We start from the raw sequence: 16909 nt of genomic DNA on the forward strand, positions 1-16909 counted from the left end.
ATAATTATCGCGTTGTCGCCTTGTCCGAAAACATACTTACATGCGAGATTTAACAATCCTCGCGAGGTTAAGAGGGCGACAATTATCGTCTTAATTGTCGCTTGTCTTTTTTAAACCTCGCATCGTGAAATTGAAATCCAATATACATAGTTGCGAGAATTAGTAAAATCTCGCATTGTCGCATTGTCGCTTTGTCGCCCGGTGATAGGGATTATTTCTTACTACAGCACCGTTGGTGAAATTTTCTGCTACACCGTTGACAAAGGGAAACTACGGAATCCGGTTAGTGTCCCATTGAATGCCGACGAAATATTGACTAAAAACCAGTATGAAAACAATTTTCTACACGCCATCGGAAAAATTTGCTGAACATTGCAATTTTTGCTTAAAATATTAGCCGTACAATAAGGAAAAAGTGCTTATGCAATATTTATTTGGGGTAAATAACTGCAAATAAAACTTTTTTTTATAGAAAATGACACTATCTGAAAGTCTGTGTCAAAAAGACAATATTATCTGTTCCTTCGTCTGTACGTAATTTAGGATATCAGCTGTATTTCCGTACTTTTCCGTGCGGAAAAAGTCCGTGTTTTTCAATAACCTTTAACCTGCTGGACAAGATTGATTCAAGATTGATTCTGCCTTTACGATCAGTGTAGATCATGATCAGCCTGCATATCCGTGCAGTTTGATCATGATCTGCACTGTTCGCCATTCAGTAAGTATCTTTTTGGATAGCATCATTTGTAACAGTTAAAGGTACTGTCCAAATTGAAGGATGGTCAAGTTCATTATAGAAATTTAGCAGGGTAAGTGTTAACTTCAAATAATTCTAAAATGTCCAAACACGAAATATTTTTATGAAATAACTTCTATAAATTAAATGTAAATATTGTCTAAACAGACATGTAATTTGTATATTTTGACCGTCGTGGGACAGTCTAAACATGTACCATTTTTCGTGAAAATATGCATACTTCTTCATATATTAAATATAGGGATTGGCCTTGTCAGAGGAGTCATATCTTCATAACCTGATGTCCTATTTTAATAAATAAATGATACCTTAATGCAAAGGGCAAGCCAGTACCTAGAGAAAACAGGCCAAGTTTGGTTCAAATCCGGTCGGCTAGGGGTCAAGGTCATAGGTTAAAGTTCGGTAATATTCTCAAAATATGAACTTTTTAGAGCAGTCAAGGCAGGCACTATCTTCACTGAGTCCAACGACACCATTGGAGCAATTCTCACGGCTCCCCGGTTGGACCAGCTTAGTCTTTGCCAGCACCCTACCGCATATAACAAGTTTGGTCATTTACTGATACCTGTCCTGAGCTCTGATGGCACTATATGGACAGTGTTCTTTACAATGTGAAAAGTAAAAGCCTTCTTTTGTCAACTTTATTCTAGAATAGATATGCTATCTTTCACATCACTTGATGAAGTAAAACAAATAGCAAATTAGTACTAGTCTTCGACACTAAATAATTCTTAGAGAATCAGCTTCAAAGTATAATTTATAACACACAAAGCATAATTATAACAATTTAGCTTAATATATCCTAATGACTGGAAAAGGTCTAAATTTTGGCGAAGACATGTCAATATTTAAAAAAAAATAGTTAACAAATAAAACAGCATCGAGCAGTTTCTCAAGGAATTATGAAAAACACTACGGCTATAAACACCATACATACACTAACCTTAATTCATGCAGTGAACTTGTACATTTATTGCGTTCATTTTTCCACTTATTTGGATATGTATATGTTACCTGAAGATGGTTCGTTTCAAGTTAGCATTACACAGCAGCAAGAAATCAATATGCATAACTAACCATCATATTTACGGTACTGTTAATTTTTTATTTGATTAATTATGTATTCTCATTCTCTTTCTTAAATATCATAAATTCAGAATAAAACTGTCTTCGTTTCATTTAAAACAGTGCAGTATTGGCATGCAAATACAAATACAGAAAAAAATAATGTTCTGTACAAGCTCATGGTACTAGAAATATATAATTATGCTTCCCATTAAACAAACCTAACACATAATGGTGGAACATAGTGTTTGTGTTGTGCATCTTTATTTCTCGATCCAGTAACTTCTCATTCTCAAGGAAAAGAACTGTCTGTACAAAAAGGTGAGATGTTATAGATTGACAGCGTGTAGGCCGATCATCCCAATGGGTGCATTGGTACGCGCATTTTACAAATTAATTGCTATCTTTCACAACAGCAGAAGCTACTTAACCAATGTACAGGCCGACCAACCCTATGAGCGCAACAAGACCTGCAAATAACTTATAAATATGTCACTTAGACGTCCCACATATTTAAAAACCTGAAAGAATTTTCCATTGATTTAGAACACACTTGACTGATACCGCTCACTGCACGTGTTGCAGCAAATCGATGCCATGAATTCCCAGTCCAATACTACCACTTTATATTTCCCACAGTAGTGGCCGCTGATAAGCTTACTATGACAAGTCTATATCTGCATGTAGTTCTCGTGTGGCTATCAGTGTGTAATATTATCGCTTTCGCATTAACAATAAATAGGCTGTAGTATTTATTTTTAACCATCGGTATTCAAGAAATTACTTGAAGTGTTAAGGCAATCTGACTAAAGTACTTGATCTTCTAATGATCCATTCACATTCGTCTTCTGTATATTTTGGATTTCCGATATTGCTATTTTTATTTTCGCAAATCTATTTTTATTTGAACCAATCAGACGACTCGTTTCAACAAGCATTTGGTTGAACCATCAAAACCCGGGACCCCTCGCTTATAGGGCGAGTGCTCTACCGACTGAGCTAACTGGCTGCCTGACACATATTCTCCCCTTACGTGGCCAAGTCCGTACCGTGACATATGATACCTCTCAAAACACGACGGCGCAGTCATGATGTGGCTGTCATAATAAACATGAAAAACCCAGGCTAAATATAGATTTTTAAACTTCTACTTTCACATACAAAATGTAAAGTAAGGCTCTGATTGGCTAGCGGAAGGGTCGTCAGAACGAGGCTATCAATAGCACGTCTTCAGATCCAATGTGCGTAGCGTTAATTGGAGATGTACTTTAGTCAGATTGAGTGTTAAGGTAACTTGACGAACAGCCACTACTGACCTTGACATTTTATAGATAAAAAATACAAGTAAACATAACTCTTAAAATATACTAAGTATTTAAAAGTGAACCTCAAACAAGAGCTGTCACTATAAGTGACAAACGCCCCCGAAGTATTCCCAAGAATGCTACAGTTGTCTGCGCAAAATATGCCAGAATAGTTAAGGTATGAATCATTTTGTGACCAGGTAAAAAAAAAGTCCTCCAAAGATAACCTTGGTATTGGAGCTAGGGGTCTGGGTCTTGAGCACGACACATCAACTCATTATAGGGAACATTTGTGACAAGTAATTTTAACATCCCTTTTATTGACCGGACAAGTAACATAAAATGTTAATCTTTAATTTCTAAGTGTGACCTTGACCTTGAAGCTAGGGGTCTTGGTCTTGCGCCTGACACGTCATCTCAATATAGGGAACGTTTATGCCAAGTAATTTTAAAATCCCTTCATCGATAGAAGAGTTATGGAACGGACAAGAAACAGACGATGTTAACCTTAACCTCTAAATGACCTTGACCTTGGAGCTAGGGATCTGGGTATTGCACATGACACATTGTCGGATTATGGTTAACATTTATGCCAAGAAATTTCAAAATCCCTTCATGGATGACAGAGTTATGGACCGGACACAAACTCAGACCCTCTTAACATTTGACCTCTAAGTGTGGCCTTGACCTTGGAGCTAGGGGTCTGGGTCTTGCGCATGACACGTCGTCTCATTATGATAAACATTTATGCCAAGCAATTTCAAAATCCCTTGATGAATAGCAGAGTTACGAACCGGACACGAAACAGACCCTATATTAGACTAGCTCCTAGACTATGATATATCTTTTTACATTTTTATGATTGAATGTAGTAAACTGAGCCAGTCTGTATCCTATGTCCAATATCATAATTTCAACATCAGTCCTGTATGAAAATCTCTAAAATAGACTGGCTTTTGTCTCTATGAAATTGAATTTATCAAAAAAGGGAAAATATAGAAATATAGTTATTATCAGTCTAGTGGCTAGTCTAACCCTATATATATTAACGTTTAACTTCTGTGACCTTGGAGCTAGGGGTCTAGGTCTTGCGCATGACACGTCGTCTCATTAAGGTAAATATTTATGCCAAGTTATTTAAAAATCCTTTCATGGATGGCAGAGTTACAGCCCGGACAAGAATTTACAAATTTACAGTCGGACGGACGGACGGACAGTACGATTTTAAAATGACCACCTTCGGGGGCATAAAAATCAAAGAATTAACTGTAATGTAAATAATAAGTTATTTGCTGAAACATCCTTTTAAGTTTAAAGGGAGTTATAATAAATAAAAAAAAAACTCTAAAATTATCAAATGTTTGTGTTAAAATTCAGGAAATAGATATATACTTAACTTAATTAAAAAAGAATAATGTATTAAGCCGCATTAGCTCTAGTGGGTTTAATTTGTGCACTCAGAAAATGCTGTTTACTACTTTTTATGATGAAAGTAACGTTTTACTCAAGGTAAACTGTCTCGATAATAAAAATCTATATTATGAAGTCATAATTCACTTATTCCGCCATAGCGCTATTGATTTTGACGAAATATTTTAGAAACAGAAACTCATCTTCTGATATTAACAAACTTCAATTTGAGAGAAAGACTATTTTTAGCCAAATCTGGAGGTCAGTGCTTTTAAATACATATTTAAAAATACGCTCAGTAATGGGAATAACATGTTTCCTGACAGCTTTTAAACAAATACCAGATTATCATTCAAAATCACCAATTTCAAGAAATAACAATGTTATGTATATCAGATAATAAACATGTACGTCGATCTAATTCCGTCTTTGTCAAATTAGATTAAGATTGTTATTTTAAATTACACGTTTGAATAAAAATATTTAAATTTTAAAAATTATTTTTTAATTAATTTAAAACTTTTCATTTATGATTCACATATACATTTGCCCTTCAAAGATATAATCAAAAGATTAAATACATATCTAAAAGTTACGCTGAGTAATGGGAATATGCTTCACGGCTCTCAATTTTGAAACAAAAACCCGATTATCATTCAAAATCACCAATTTGAAGAATATACTGCAAATAGCCTCGGGCAAGGTATAAATTCCGCTTGTGCAAAAAAGTTTCACAATGTCATCACAATATACCCGTTATTTACAAAACCAGTGTAAAGTCAAGATTATCAAGATAAGAGAAATCGATACTCGCGTTAAGATGGTATAAAGGGAAACAATCAAATTTAACCAATCTGGCTTAATAATCAAGGGACAATACTCTTCAAAACACGGTCTCATTTCTGGACATGAGTCAGTAGTGTACATGTATTTATAACTATGCTCTGCAGCAGTGTTATATTTCGGAATGTCGCGGGTCAGAGAGATAACAAAGAAACCGATAGGTAGACGGGTAGGTAGACTGGCTGTACTCATCACTATTACCCGACGCTGAGTTAACAAACTGTAGGGAATCTAAAGCGGTAGTATATTCTTGGCAAGATCTGCTGCCCGCCGTCAACTCCACTGTATTTGCAATTATTTTCCACATTCACATTATACTTCCATTTAATTGCCTACCGTCTTTGGCGATGTATATGTATGGCCTGGATAAGGCTGTCACATTGCCACTTGATAAACAATAATCAAAACTACATGTAGGTGCTTCTGCGTTGCTATGTTAGACTGTGTGAGTCCGGACACTGAGCTATTTTTTCATGTTCTTTGCACTCGGTTGATAATGCCGTTATCCAATGATTACCGTAAAATCAAGACATAAAATTTAAAGTGATGAAGTTTCTTTTTAAATCTTTTTAGGCATTTATTAAGAATATATTTCTTAGTTTGCATGTCAATTTTCAAGAAAAAATATTTATATATAAGGAGGTTTTGAAACGAAAAACGTATACGGGTGTTGATTTCGCCAGATTTTATATGCGCAGAAATCTCAAGTGACAGGCAAAATCAAGACATAAAATCTAAAGTGATGAATACTTTTTAAAATCCTTTTAAGCTTTCATTAAGAATATATTTCTACGTGTGCATGTCAAATTTCAAGAAAAAATATTTATACTAAGTATTAATTAGAAACGAAAAATATATACGGATGTTGATTTTGCCAGATGGTCAGTGACATGCAAAATCAAGTCATAAAATTTAAAGTAATGAATAATTTTTAAAATCCTTTTAAACTTTTATCGGGAATATAAATATACGTTTGCATGTCAATTTTCAAGAAAAAATATTTATATTTAGGGTGGTTTTGAAGCGAAAAAACGTATACGGGTCTTGATTTCGCCCGATTCTACATGCGCGGAAATCTCAAGTGACAGGTAAAATCAAGATATAAAATTTAAAGTGAAGGATATTTTTTTGAAAATCCCTTTAATCTTTTATCAAATATATATTTCTACGCGTGCATGTCAATTTTCAAGAAAAAAATATTAATATTTAGTATGATTAATAAACGAAAAACTTATACGGATGTTGATTTCGCCAGATCTTATATCAAATCTTAAAATTTTAAGAATGAATATTTTAAAAAAATCCTTTTGAGCTTTTATTAGGAATATATTTCTACGTGTCCATTTTAAGTTTCAAGAGAAAAGAATAATATTAAGTATGGGTTTGAAAAGAAAGCGTATGCGGGTCTTGAATTCGACTGATTCTGTATGCGCAGAAATCTCAAGTGTCAGGCAAAATCAAGACATATAATCTAAAGTAATGTATATTTAAAAATAATCCTTTTGAGCTTTTATTAGGAAAATATTTCTACGTGTCCATGTCAAAATTCAAGAAAAAAATATATTTATATTTAGCAAGGTTTTGAAAAGAAAATCCTATGCGAATGTTGATTTCGTACTATTCTGCGCGGAAGCAAAATCAAATCGTAAAATTAAAAGTTTGTCGTATTCATTAAAATCGTGTTGAGCCGTTATTGAGAATATAATTCTACATTTATATGTCGAAAAATAATATTGTTTTGAAAAAAAAAACGTATACGGGTGTATCTTGATGCATTTTTCCGATATTAAATCTAAGTTGGGTTTTAAAGTTATTACTTATTTTCATACCATCTGAATACCACTTTATGTTATGTTGTACAAAATATCATGATATTAGAAAGAAATATCTAGGTAATGTATCATGGCCTAGTAGACAGAAATACTATTCTTTGATGTCAACTAATAATAAAACTAAACTAGTTAACAGCCAAATATATAAAAGAAGCTATGAATATCCGTATTAATACCCTTGAACAATGAACTGTTTCTGTGATTATTACATGTATATATTGCAAATGAAATGTTTTTGTATTTGTACCTGTCTTTGCCATAATGTATTATGTTTTGTAAATGGCCAAAGGCAATTTTATATTGCTGAATTTTGCCAATAAACTTGAAACTTGAAACTTATTTTCATAAAACCGGCAATACAATGAGTTAAGGAAGGCGTGAAAATAATTGGACCGTGTTGCTGTGGGACTGTGTTACATGCACGTGTCATAGTTATCAATCATCATCTAAATTGTTTAATACATGAAAGAAATTGTATTCAACAATAATTGGAGAAAGAATGCATATATGAATGAAATTAAGAAAATGGGCCATATCCTAAACATATAACTTGAATTTAATTCTTAGAAAGACGTTTTCATATGGTAAATGTGTTAATGAAAAATAAATTGCAAATCTAAATAATTACTGTTTGTTACATGTAATAATCTAATAATTGTCGGATGATATGGCACAATTTTGACCGAATGATTACCTGCTGCATTTCGCACCTCCTCAAACGTGTGAGAAAACCACCTTTGATTAAATTATCGTTTATCCCCGCTTAACTAATTGGATTAAATTTAATTTGATTAACTAATCAGCTGTATGTGCCGACCAGTGTGACGACCGTTGTATCTTCAGTGAGGTAAGATTAGTTGTTGTGTATATTGTGTTGAAAATATTTAACTTACAGAAATCAAATTTTTGTAGAAAATGATAACTCTGTATATCAACGGATTACAGTTCCGTGAAAATTGTTGGAACGGGCGTAAAACACAATCGCATTATCTAGATACATCTGGGATTATTTTCGTCATGATAAAATCTTAATATCAAATCCAAGTGATGTTTAAATATATGTGTACTGATTATACACTCATAGACTTTTAAAATCGGTCACGACTATAACTGCGATATTTTTAATAATATTTAAATTACACGACTGAAATTTCATTCCTTAAAATTTTAAGATTTGATTTTGTCTCTCAGTTGAGATTTCAGCGCATATAAAATCTGGCGAAATCAACATCCGTATAAGTTTTTCGTTTATTAATCATACTAAATATAAATACTTTTTCCTGAAAATTGATATGCACACGTAGAAATATATTCCCGGTAAAAGCTTAAAAGGATTTTTTAAAATTATTCATCACTTTAAATTTTATGACTTGATTTTGCATGTCACTGACCATCTGGCAAAATCAACATCCGTATATATTTTTCGTTTCTAACAAAGAGCTATAAAAATAAAATATTTTATACTTCTTTGTTTCTAATTAATACTTAGTATAAATATTTTTTCTTGAAAATTGACATGCACACGTAAAAATATATTCTTAATAAAAGCTTAAAAGGATTTTAAAAAGTACTCATCACTTTAGATTTTATGTCTTGATTTTGCCTGTCACTTGAGATTTCTGCGCATATAAAATCTGGCGAAATCAACACTCGTATACGTTTTTCGTTTTAAAACCAAACTATATATAAATATTTTTTTCTTGAAAATTAACATGCACACTAAGAAATATATTCAAAATAAAAGCTTAAAAGGATATTTTTTTTAAAAAAAAAATCATCACTTTAAATTTTATATCTTGATTTCGCCTGTCACTTGAAATTTCTGCGAAATCAACACCCGTATACGTTTTTCGTTTCAAAACCACCTTATATATATATTTTTTTTTTCTTGAAAATTGACATGCAAACTTAGAAATATATTCGTAATAAAAGCCTAGAAAGATTTAAAAAGAAACTTCATCACTTTAAGTTTATGTCTTGATTTTACCTGTCACTTGAGATTTCCACGCATGTAGAATCGGGCGAAATCTAGACCCGTATAAGTTTTTCGCTTCAAAACCACCCTAAATATAAATATTTTTTCTTGAAAATTGACATGCACACATAGATTTATACTTTTAATAAAAGCTTAAAAGGATTTTTAAAAATATTCATTAGTTTACATTTTATGTCTAGATTTCGCTAATTTGATTAGATTTCGCGAAATCTACTAGATTTCGCTATTCAGTCATACCGATTTTTAATGTTCTATATGGGTTAAATACTATATGAAAACTAGTTAAGCTCATATAGAATGTTTCAAGCGCCTGAGTTTTCGCCACTCCTTATTTAATTGTGGTTTGAAACCTAAAAACATTTAGTTACTGAAGGCCTTGATTGGAGTTATCCCCCATGAACATACTCTTTAAAAATCAACGTCAGCCGGGCGACTGTTGAAATAAAAATGACTAGAAAGCGAGCGTCCAAAGATAGAAAACAGAGGAATTTATGACGTGTTCCTGCAAATTTTAATGTTTTACTTAAACAGAGACTCTGTTTTATTAACAACCGTTCAAAATGATGCAAGTTACAGATTTTCAAAGTGAGCTTTATACTTTGTAACTTCTTCTTTCGGAGATACAAGCAGTTTTAAGGACAAATGGCTGTGTTATCAGAAACATAGTTCAGCCATAGGATCTTTGTTAGCTACATGTAAAAAATTTCAGCTCAGAGATGTTTATATGCTGTCACGGATCTCTGAGCTGAAACGAATCCCATATTGAAACCTAACCAGAAATCTTGCCAGAAGTCTGTCACCCTATCAGGCCTCGATCTTAACCTACTTTTGGTGGTAGCCAGCAGGGCTACCAACTGGTGAAATCAAGTAGCCCGACCAGGTTTCTGGTAGTCCCGTTTTGGAAAAGAGAAAAATATATTACAGTCTTCACCTTAATTTTTTTTCAGCAATTGTCCTTTCGGGCAAGTAAGTTAAGAAAACCATTTGCCAGAAAACATTTTTAATTGCCCGAAATCATTTTGTTTATAAATATGATGTATTTTAGTTTATGCTTGATTCAACATTCAGTTATTTAAATGGTAGGCAACAAACCTACCCACACTATCCATGGGCAGGCTAAGCCAACGCAAGTGGATAACCATGTTACAATATTCAAGTAACTAGCAGACAGAAATTATGGGAGAAAACTGTAGAAAAAAAGTAAGACCTATACCAGTATCTAGTTATATGCCAGGCGTGGGGTTCAAATTTGCACTACCCTTCTAAAACTTACTTTTTTAGCCAGGGCCTTTAAAATATAGTGTAGCTGTTCAAATTTAACTGCAATAATGGACAGCGATTTTTTTCCTTCTTTAATAGGGTCCGTAAAACGGACCCTTTCCCAATTGAAAATAATGACCATTTTTCCCAATTTCAGACCAAATTATTCCCAAAAATGACCTACAAACATTTTTGAAACGGCTGCTGTCCCGACATCGTGAAATTCGCCGATTATAGAAAATATGTTCCGAATTTTAATCGAGTGTTCGCTAATTTTGACCAAAGGGCAAATATTTGATTAAAATTCAGAACATGTTCTCTGTCATTTAATCAATCGCACCATGCATTGTTTTCGGTAACCGGTTTCCACGATCTTTTTCTGTAGAACCAGTGACAAGCTGTGCGAACAATGAGTCACAACAGCAAATATAATGTTCAAAGGCTAACAAAATCCAAGCTTGCTGGCTGCAAAAGCCTTGTGGAGTTCAGATTCTCACGGGCATCTTCACAGCCTGTTCTGACTGAGGAAACGTCCGTTGAATCGTCGACATCGGTGTCGTTTTCATGTCAGAGTCAGGAGAACTCTTGTGTAACTCCGGTTGAATTTGTGCCAGTGTGTGCTTTTAGAACAACCATCGTTATCTCAGAGTCAGGCCACTGTATCATGTTGTGATGATCAGAACACTAGCTCTAGTGTAACTCATTTAGATCCAGGAAAGGGGTTATTGTAATTTTGTATGTTACACAAAATTCCCAATTAGGATGAAAACGACGCTATTTTTCCCAAATCGTCCGGACGCGGACGCTTTCCCAAAATGGCAAAAAAAATCGCTGAATGGATCAGCCTGGTTAGATTTGATCGTACGGCCTCGGTTCTTTAAATTGCTGAGAAGAAATCAGTAAAAAAGTATCTTCTTTAATTTTTTTTAAAAGCGAATGCGCAATATCCTGTATAAACTGACAGGTAAATGTGTCAAACGATAATAGTAGATATCCTACCTCTGTGACCTATTTGCCCTCAAGGAATTTACATTATTGTTTGAAAAGAATATCTGACATAGTGCACAGGAGTCTGAAATTCTATCAATAAGACCATAGAAGTCTATCTTTACAAAAAATACCCCCTATATATATAAAATAAACACCAGGAATGAAACGTCAAAAACCCAGGGTCCCCTGAAAATACGCACGGAACACAGGGTGATCGCAATTTAGCGAGCTTAGTTAAGAAATAACACTAAAATACACCTACCACACCCGACAGCATTCAAATCTGATACACTTTACAAGAGTAATCAGACATTTTCTGAGGTTTTCTGAGATTTTCAGCTGTCGCCGAAGCCATTCGCTGACGTCACAACAACAACAACAGTTACAGCGCCGAGATAAAGATAAAATACTTATTTTATCCTTTAAAATTTGTACATCGAGTAAATAAGTATTAGAATATTTATATGTTTACATCAGTCTATAATGTCCCCTAGATTCTTTTGCAATAAAAAGATAATTTACAAAATTTGATTGGGAAAACCCGTAAAGGGAGGTTACTCTTGGGATAATCCATTTTTCGATGCAGCGGAATATCTAAATTTCAGTAGTAAAATTTGATTCTTGGTGTACAATGACTTTTTTTTATATGAATAGAGAAGTATGAAAATGTGTGTTATGTAATTTGAAGGTAAGACAGTACGGGAATTGCTACTTTCTAATTTTATCCCGGCACTGTAATTGTTGTTATTGTTGTGACGTCAGCGAATGGCTTCGGCAACAGCTGAAAATCTTTGAAAATCTCAGAAAATGTCTGATTACTCTCGTGAAGTGTATCAGATTTAAATACTGTCGAGTGTGGTAGGTGTATTTTAGTGTTATTTCTAAACCACGCTCGCTAAATTGCGATCACCCTGCGTTCTGTGCGTATTTTCAGGGGACCCTGGGTTTTTGACGTTTCATTCCTGGTGTTTATTTTATATATATAGGGGGTATTTTTTGTAAAGATAGACTTCTATGGTCTTATTGATAGAATTTCTGACTCCTGTGCATAGTGTCAAGTCAAAAAAGACATGTACAAAGATTCATTTACTTATTAAACTTATTAAAAACCACAGCGACATCTTACTGCTTTATTTTAAAACAATCATTGTTTTTATTTACGTTCACGAGGTCCCGTAACCTATTCATCCGCACTTGCAGAAATCTGTTTGCCAAAAATCGTTTTACTCGATGTATTTAAATTGCTGCCGCTTTTTCATTATTTAAGATTTTTTAATTCTGTTTTTTGTTCTTTCTTGTCAAAAGTCTGAATGTTATGACTATAGTATGTATTATTTATTTACTTCTAGAAATAAATAAATAATTAAGATCGCGCTGTTTGAAATTTTACAAATAATTGTATGAAACTTCGATCGTTTTTATAGAATTTTGCCTACATTTCTGTCGACATCTTATTAAAATCGTTATAGAATTCAAACTGTATAATTTTCTAAAGCGGTGCTGAAAATTTGAAGCGATTATATTAAAAAATGAATGCACTACAAGCGTTTTTCGTGTACGTGTCGATAAACATTTAAGTAACGGCGATACGATAGGTCGCACGTGCTCGTGGAATGGAAAATTACTGGCATGACGTTTTGATATCTTTACGATTCGCGGGTAAATTCCAGTCAATCCAGGTAATTTTTAGGGATGTAATTTCTGAATTTCCCGTCCCTAGATTTGCCGCCTAATGCCACTCTTTGCCACTTATTTCCATGGTAAAAGGGTGGCAATTGGTGGAAATAGCTGGCATTAGCTGGCGTTTGGTGTAATTCAAGTCTTTTTTCCAATAAGTGGTAAATTTGCCACCAAAAGCCACTTTATTTTGGCGGCATTTAGGTGGCATTAGGTGCAAATTTGAACATAGTTTTTCTTTATGGTGGCAGAAAGGTGGAAATTGGTGGAAAGTAGAACATATTTTTTTTTCATGGTGTAAACTGAGTGGCGTTTAGTGGAAAATAGGGACTTAGAAAATTTTCTTGGTGGCGAATAGGTGGAAAAAAAACTTAGAAATTTTTGTGATGTTTGATTTAGAAGCGAACTGTAAGACTTTGGATTACCCTTGACAAAAATCTTCACATGGACTCGGGTTGGAATCAAGGTGTAATGGACACTAAATGTCAAACTTCAGGCCTAACTGACATGGACCCTGACTTTGCTAAAACTCCACATTGACAACAGCTCGTAGAACATAAAAATGCCCCCCTTGATGCATTCAGTAACTGTACAAGAAACAAAAATCATTTGGTCACTGTGCACTGGACGTCTGATGTACTGACCTCAAATCAATAATTATGGGTCATTTACCAGTCATAAGTGACTTCTGTATCAAATGTGATCTTAGACCAAAGCATTCTCTAGTTATTGGGCAAAAAAGGTTCTAGTGTTCTGGGTCAATGTGACCTAGACCTTTGATCAACTGACCTCAAAATCAACAGGGGTCATCTGCTGGTCATGATCAACATCCCTATTTAGTTTCATGATCATAGGTCTAAGAGTTCTCAAATTAACATCCGGAAACAGCTTAACTGTTTCAGCTCACTGTGACCTTGAGCTTTGACCTACTGAACTCATAATCTATAGGGGTTATCTGCTAGTTTTGACCAACCTTCCCATTCACTTTCATGATCCTAGGCCCAAGAGCACTAGAATTATCATCTGGAAACTGTTTAACTGTTCCAGGTCACTGTGATCTGCAAAAAAAATTTTTGTGATGTTTGATTTAGAAGCGAACTGTAAGACTTTGGATTACCCTTGACAAAAATCTTCACATGGACTCGGGTTGGAATCAAGGTGTAAATTTGAACATAGTTTTTCTTTATGGTGGAAATTGGTGGAAAGTAGAACATATTTTTTTTTTCATGGTGTAAACTGAGTGGCGTTTAGTGGAAAATAGGGACTTAGAAAATTTTCTTGGTGGCGAATAGGTGGAAAAAAAACTTAGAAATTTTTGTGATGTTTGATTTAGAAGCGAACTGTAAGACTTTGGATTACCCTTGACAAAAATCTTCACATGGACTCGGGTTGGAATCAAGGTGTAATGGACACTAAATGTCAAAATGGCAAAAAAGGTTCTAGTGTTCTGGGTCAATGTGACCTAGACCTTTGATCAACTGACCTCAAAATCAACAGGGGTCATCTGCTGGTCATGATCAACATCCCTATTTAGTTTCATGATCATAGGTCTAAGAGTTCTCAAATTAACATCCGGAAACAGCTTAACTGTTTCAGCTCACTGTGACCTTGAGCTTTGACCTACTGAACTCATAATCTATAGGGGTTATCTGCTAGTTTTGACCAACCTTCCCATTCACTTTCATGATCCTAGGCCCAAGAGCACTAGAATTATCATCTGGAAACTGTTTAACTGTTCCAGGTCACTGTGATCTTGACCTTTGACCTACTGGCCTCCAAGTCAATAGGGGTCACTGCTGGTCATGAACAACCTCCATATAAAGTTTCATGATCTTAGGTCCAAGTGTTCTTGAGTTACCATCCGGAAACCGATTGTTCTACATACCGAACGACCAACAGACTGACAAACGGACTGACCGACATCAGCAAAACAGTATCACGTACTCAGGCTCCTTCAAAGGGTTTTGTTAAAATGAGAATAAGTCTACGCTGACTCCAGCTGGACAAAAATAATATTCAGAGTGGTGTATTCTGAAAATTTGAATTTTGGTTATTTTGTGAGACAGAATATTTATTAATTATTATATCATTGTATTATATTCAATGTAAATATTAATAAGTCACTTTTTCAATCAACAATTCTGAAATACAGAAAATGGTGGAAAATAGGTGGCAACTAGTGGAAAATGGCTGTACTGGCTGAATCTGAAAAGATCATTTTTGAATGTGTCCGCTGTGTATTATTTCTGCATGAGTGAAAGTTGGTTAAAGATAAGATTAATGATAGATCAAGTTACAAGCTCCCACACTAATGTATAGAAACAACCCCAGGTGGAATTTGGGTCAGTTAAGATTTATATATGCAGGCAAACATCAGGTCAGATGCAAAGAAATAGTTCTTGCCTTTTCTCTTCATTGATTGAAAAAAAAGAAGTGTATATAAAAAGGATGTTTTTACAAAAGTTTTCAACTTAAGTATTTGACACCTTCTTTAGCTGACCAAAAAAGTGTATGTGTGGAATCAATTTATCTGTGTAGTAATACCAAAATTTGAAATCTGGTATTTGATGAGTCAGTCAGGGAGAAAATGGAAACACATTGTGAGAGGTAACAATATTATACTGTTTATTTTTTTTAATTATTACTGTCTTTAACATTGTCTTATTTACTTACTCTTAACAAATACTTGAATTTGAAACAACATTTACAAAACTGCTTGAAATTAAAATCAATCAATCTCCTTTTAGGAAGTTTGGCAGATGGATTATTAATCCAAGATATATTTTCTGGAATATAGCTCAATTATGTTTATAACACTGCTGGTAAAATTGTATCATTGTAATTATTTACATTGTTGATTAGCACTTAGGATACAATATGCACTTTAAACTTTTCATACCAGGAACCTTCTGTGAAAAAATGCAACTTTGTGACATGATCTGCCTGCCTGACTGTATATACCTGAGCAGCATACAGCTTATTACTGCATAAAAGAAACATATCAAGATAATTCTGAATCAGGTAAATATTTTATGTTTTTACAAAAGCTACCGGTAATGTTTAAATAACCCTTAATTTTTAAAGAAATACACCAATTAATAGAATTTCCTGGCTTATTATATGATAAATATTAATTATAAATGTGATGAAAAACCCAGGTGCCATTATTATCTTTTGCCAAAGGTAGAGGGATATTATTTTTGGCGTTGTCCATTCTGTTTCATCTGTCCATCGGATTAATTGAAAATGCTTGTAATTGGAAAAAATATTATAGCAGCTTTGTCTATAGAATCACTAAACCTCATGTAATTATTATAAGCTTATTAACACTGCTCAGTTATTTACCTTGATTGGTAAAAAATAGGGATTTTTCCTGTATTAATTGAATAGAAATTTTTCTACAATGTAGATTTTGATGAAACTTCTCACAGTTTTAATAAAGATGTGGCATATCATTTGACATAGATTAAGTTTGTAGAGTTTGTTGTTATGTTAGTAAGTTAGTTCAGTCTTTTGATTTCATATTTCCTAGAGGAAATTTACAATTTTCTGCAAAATTATTCAGAATGTTAGAAAAATATATTTATTAATAGATATATGGTTTGCTGTTACAGATTGTGTGCCGGAAAAATGGTCTTACATTCAAAGGAGTGAAATTTGGAGAGTCATTCACCATCTACTTAAGCCATCCTGGAATATGAAAAAATAAGACTGCATTGACAGCATCCTGATCCTCGTGTTCAGATCTTTTGTGATTTCTTCTGAAGGGTCTTTG

The 16909-nt window shown here is 33.8% G+C and overlaps 1 protein-coding gene across 2 annotated transcripts in view; it reads left to right on the forward strand.

The window, feature by feature from the left end:
- The first annotated feature begins 9638 nt into the window (after window positions 1-9638).
- Window positions 9639-16909, forward strand: part of LOC123537343 (vesicle transport protein GOT1B-like) — a 28010-nt gene continuing 20739 nt past the window's right edge. For both annotated transcript variants that reach the window (XM_045321026.2, XM_045321027.2), the window contains exon 1: window positions 9639-9792. In XM_045321026.2, the coding sequence (XP_045176961.1) occupies window positions 9768-9792 (25 nt within the window). In that variant the 5' untranslated portion in view covers window positions 9639-9767. The remainder of the gene's footprint in view (window positions 9793-16909) is intronic.

Source organism: Mercenaria mercenaria, chromosome 17, assembly GCF_021730395.1.
Source record: "Mercenaria mercenaria strain notata chromosome 17, MADL_Memer_1, whole genome shotgun sequence".
NCBI classification, from domain to species: domain Eukaryota; kingdom Metazoa; phylum Mollusca; class Bivalvia; order Venerida; family Veneridae; genus Mercenaria; species Mercenaria mercenaria.